Consider the following 5,536-nt stretch of genomic DNA (forward strand, 5'->3'; position numbering starts at 1 on the left):
ACATCAGACGAAAGATGAACCTGATCGATCAGCGGTTTCCAATTCCTTGGAAATTGAAAGAAAGCAATTTCAATATTTCATTGATGATTCGATGATAATTCCGGTTATTATCGGCTGAAGTGGTGTGTTGGTTTTAAGCAGAAGAGGCAAAGCGTTGTCTCGATTCAAATTGAATCTTATTAAACGATCGAGTTGATATTCTTTTGATTAAAACCACGAGAGGTTTCGAATTGGTTGCAGGTTGTAAATTCATTGCCCTTACTTCCGGCGAATTCCCATCAGTACGATAGAATGAGTTCGCGTATCTTTGCCGATACACATATACGTATATATACGATACGTATGTATATACAAAAGTAAATTTTATGTACAAGTGAGATATAAATATTGTCTTATTGGAGATGGTAAAGGGGTACGGAGTGTGGAAGAGCCATTTCAGAAGCCAAAGACGATAGATATCTACATTCATTACGGCGCCGGTTGCCAGAAGTTTAATTAAATAAGAAACAAGCGTGTATATAACACACACACACACGCATACACACACACACATATATACACGTCGAAGAAATACGAGACAAGGAGGAGAACGAAGGGCGCAACGAACAAGGAGAAGAAGATACGAGGAAAGGGGGAAGAGGGAATAACGAAAGGAAAGCTTGTTACATTTTTCAATCGGGTGAAAGAGATCCGAGAACATATATATATATATGTATGTATAGATTGATGTAAACCTTTTAAAGGGAAAAAAATATTCCCGCGATTACCGAAGACGGTGATTCACTCGCTTTATTTAAGGTATAGTACATAACAGGTACATACGTGTACGTATGTACGTGTAAGAACTTCAAAAGCTTAAGGGTGGACCCTGTGCCTTCCTCTCGGATACACGATATTTTATGTAATGCAGTTCAATTCTCGATTAGAATTCACGACGGTGTAATTCCTACGGTAACTCCGATTTGCGATTTATAGGATTGATTATTTATTACAGCTGAACATTGTAACAAACGTGACCTCGATGCGTTGGACATTATTCTTTTTATCCATACGGGAATAAGCGAAAGACCGTTTGCAAAACGAATTATATTATCGATGTGGTAAAAAGAGAAATTGTCAACTTCGAATGATCGACTTTTTGTTCATAACTCTGACGAGTTGTTCATTTTTTAATTGCATTTCTTTCGATCTGTAAATAAAATTTGCGCGATAATGAATTATGAAATTTTCTTTAAAACGTTTCGAAAAACTTTCGGCACAATAACAACTCGTGATAAATGTACAATAAACTTCCTTACGAAATGTTGTTTTTAATTTTCTGCTACAACCGCGAGGAGAGAAGTTTCTTTTTCACCGAAACGTTTCTTCCTCGCGTATTAGCTACCCCCAGCGAGAAAACAGAAAGTCCAATTCTACATTATACTTTTTTTTCTTTATTTTCTCGTACGGTTTCTCGTCCCCGTTCAACCCTTGGAAATTCATTCTTGCACAAGTCTCCGTGACTTTACCAACTACTTTGTCCTCCTTTTCGCCAGAGAAAAGACTGCAGGCGGAGTTGAAACTGAAATAACTTCCTTCTTTGCTAAGGCCGCTTTGATTGAGTCTAACACTCGTGTAACGATTGACATTGCGTTTGCAAATCCGAGGAGCTTTTCTTTTGGAAAATGGGGTGAATCTGAGACCGCGGTATTATGACGGTTGAAATCGATTAAAATACCGATCGAAAAAGTAAAATTGTAAGCAAGAGCTTGGTTATCGAATTCTCATTTCGAATCGTTCAAAATTGTTAACAAATCTAATAGGTCCGTTCAATTTTACTCAGTAATGACTTACTCTGTTTGATAAAAATGAGATAAAATGACATAAATATTTGATTTTTTTTTTCAAGAGTCAATTCAATATTGCTATATATTTGTTGATTAAAATGAATATCAATGTCAGTGCCTTCAAGAATTAAATACAATATTTAACTGGACAAACGTGATAAAAGAAGTGTCCAATTATAATTCTAAACTAGCTGTAAAACCTTCGCTCGCTAAAGCTCGCTCGGGGTCGGATGCCTAGTGTAGCTGATTTTTGTGCTCGTGCGCTCGCTGCGCTTGCTCGTTATCAGTGTTTTTCCAGGTGATATAAGATTAATGAGATACCTCACGATATAACTGCTCACTGCACTGAGCAGGAACTACGGAGGACTCGTCCTGGAAGTCGAAATTCACCAGGTAAAGGACCTGAAACGCAGGAACTACGGAGCGCTGGTCCTGGAGGTCGAAATTCACCAGATAGAGGACCTGGAAGTCACAATTCATCAGGTAAATTACCTGGAGCGCAGGAACTACGGTGCGCTTATCCTGGAGGTCGAAATTCACCAGGTAGAGGACCTGGAGCGCAGGAACTACGGAGCGCTTATCCTGGACGTCGAAATTCACCAGGTAGAGGACCTGGAAGTCACAATTCATCAGGTAAATTACCTGGAGCGCAGGAAATACGGTGCGCTTATCCTGGAGGTCGAAATTCACCAGGTAGAGGACCTGGAGCGCAGGAACTACGGAGCGCTTATCCTGGACGTCGAAATTCACCAGGTAGAGGACCTGGAAGTCACAATTCATCAGGTAAATTACCTGGAGCGCAGGAAATACGGTGCGCTTATCCTGGAGGTCGAAATTCACCAGGTAAAGGATCTGGATGTCGCAATTCATGAGGTGAATCACTTGAAGCGCAGGAACTATGAGGAACTACGGAGCGCTGGTCCTGGAGGTCGAAATTCACCAGGTAGAGGACCTGGAAGTCACAATTCATCAGGTAAATTACCTGGAGCGCAGGAACTACGGAGCGCTTGTCCTGGAAGTCGAGTTTCACCAGGTAGTGGACCTAGAGAGCAGAAACTACGCAGCGCTTGTCCTACAAGTAGACTTTTACCAAGTAGCATACCTGGAGCGCAGAAACTACGGAGCGCTTGTCTTGGAAGTAGACTTTCACCAGGTAATGGTCCTGGAGCGCAGGAACCACAGAAAATTACTCGTAAAGGTCAAAATTCACCAAGTCAAGGATCTGGACAGCCAGAACTACGGAACGCTTGTTCTGGAAGTCGAGTTTCACCAGGTCACTACCCGGAGCACAGGATCCAGGAGGTTGAGAACCCGGTACTCGAAATTTGCGGAGCGCGACTCTCATCCGTCCGCTCTACTGCGCGGTTGTTTCCAGACTGAGGAATTCGGCTAGCTGATTCTCGATTACTATAGATCGATGACGTCAAGAGAAAAAAATTTTTGGGTGACGTCACTTTCCGAACATCCCAACATCCGAACATCCAAAATTTGGTTTCGAACTTTAATACTAGAGTGATCGGAGAGTAAAATGTAACAAATACGTTATATTTTTCACGATTTTGTGACTTCTAGAATTAAAAAATCGATAGCTAAGCTTTTGTTTATGATTCAGATATAACTTCCTTTGTATTAAAAAAAAAAAAAACTATCGCATATGTGAATATATCAAGTTGGTAAATACCTAATTCACTACTAACTCTTGGTCAAGTAAATGAACAAGTACTGATATTTAACGTATCATATCAATATTATCAACATCGTTAATATGACAAAAATCTAGAGTTGAAGAATCGATGTACATTTTCCAAGTTTAATCGAATAACACCCGAGTGAAATAATGAGCTTATTTGATAACGACAGAGCTTTTGTACACCACGATTTCTCAGCTAGAAGGAAGCAAGCAGAAGCTATCGGAGAAAGGCTGTAATTGCAACTGAAAATTGATAGCATTGAGAGCTTTCCGATCGAGCTTTACGCCACGCGTAAATATATCGCATAAAATTACGAAGCTTTGTGCAAACTGCTCGGAATCTCGTTACAACGTACGACAAGAGTGAAAACGCGGATGGAAAAGCAAACGCATCGTTCGTACGTACCTGCCCTGCATTTCTGGGGAACAATGAAGCGAAAGTTAGCCGTTGATGTTGCGGTGTGCACAATGGGGTGCGAAACACCCCCAGCTGTCAGATGGGTCTCGGTAATAAGATATGGAGAAGCGTGTAACAAGCCGTGGTGCTTCGCAGATTGAAGGGAATGCTGATTTGCGGAATTCGCCTGAGTTCTCGCAAAATATGCCTCGGCGTGCGGTCGCACAATCGTATCGTCGTCACCGGAAACCGACGCCCCGCGCCATTGTTTGCGTCTCGGGGATAGCGTCGCGACGCCGTCGTCCGATCTCTCAGCTCTACGGTGATGTTATATTGTTTTAACGCCACTTTGGTGGGGTATTTTCGAATGAATAGCTGCCAAAGTCGAAGGCGACATCGTTGTTCGATCGAACGTGGATAACGATATTTATTTTACAACGATCGTACAGTGCGGAAATTTAATCAAGGTTTAAAATCTTTCGTTTCGAGCTCAAGTTAATTGAACCAAGATTTCCTTAACGTGAGTAAGAATGCAAGGAGAAATTCGTGAAAGAAAGCGTGATATTTTACGCCAAGTTGTATTTTATATTCTTTATCATTCTTTAAATAAAATCGTGTAACGTTCGTCTGATTACAATTTTAATTAATGGTACGTATGGTCAAATAATGTTGCATGCGTAATCAATATAAAGTTATTTATTCGGAGGCTATACATAAGGATTTGAACTTGAAGTTATTTGTTCCGATTTTCGATTGAAAATTTTTTTCAATCTCAGGGAGAGAATATTATTAGAACAAAAAACAACTTTACATTTCACTTACGCTTTTTGAATCTCAATTTTATAATTTCTGACTTCTATATTTTCTTTTAGTAAAGCGCAATAATTACATAAAGCTGTAACGCGAACTTCCGATTTCACATATTTTTTCGGTCAAGCCACTCGCTTTCAGGGTTACAAAATTTGTCAAATACACCGGGAATCGGGGAATCGGACTCTGTGCAAGCCTTTGATGAAAATTGGCCATTTACTCGGATCCCGCGAAAATTAATAACCCTTTGTTCATCATCCCGTGGATTTTCAATCGGATTTCTACACTCCTTTGTATCTTTTATTTCCATCTGTTATGATAAAAGTTACCAATAATGTCAACTACTAATCAAACTTTTTCAAACTTACAAAGAATATTTAACAAAAGTTACCTTCGTCGGTTGAATAACTTGGACATCGTAAGCCTTGAAGTTGATTCAATCGTTAGGATCTGATTTGCACATTTATAGTCTTTCTAAATCCTCGGAGCAAAGAATCAGATTCACATAACGAATTCTGCAGAAAGTTTCTTGTTTCCATAGAAAATTCGTTACTGTTTTTCACCAGCATTAAACAATCTCGACAAAATATTGTTCGTAAAAAAAAGAACCAAAAAAAAAAAAAAATAGCTCATTCACCCGTTGACGCGAGTTCGATAATTACAAAGAGTCAGAGATACCCTTTTGAACCCTTAAACAATTTAGCCCGATTCCAAAGCTCGGTTAAAAATTTGTATCAGCATGATAATCTCGAGTATTTCGATGATGATGAAATTTACCGCAGGAGTTTCTGGATTCACCGGAGGTTGGTTGTT

General features: G+C 39.8%; 1 protein-coding gene across 1 annotated transcript; it reads right to left on the reverse strand.

Moving 5' to 3' along the window:
• Positions 1-2,135: 2,135 nt before the first annotated feature.
• LOC124307271 (uncharacterized) lies at positions 2,136-2,955 on the reverse strand. The gene is made up of 3 exons (XM_046768790.1): positions 2,809-2,955; positions 2,319-2,778; positions 2,136-2,288 (listed from the first exon to the last, which is right to left on the reverse strand). The coding sequence occupies exons 2-3, from the start codon at positions 2,694-2,696 to the stop codon at positions 2,136-2,138; spliced, it is 531 nt and encodes a 176-aa protein (XP_046624746.1). The 5' UTR covers positions 2,697-2,778; positions 2,809-2,955.
• Between the last annotated feature and the right edge of the window lie 2,581 nt (positions 2,956-5,536).

The sequence above is a fragment of the Neodiprion virginianus genome, chromosome 6, assembly GCF_021901495.1.
Source record: "Neodiprion virginianus isolate iyNeoVirg1 chromosome 6, iyNeoVirg1.1, whole genome shotgun sequence".
Lineage (NCBI taxonomy): Eukaryota > Metazoa > Arthropoda > Insecta > Hymenoptera > Diprionidae > Neodiprion > Neodiprion virginianus.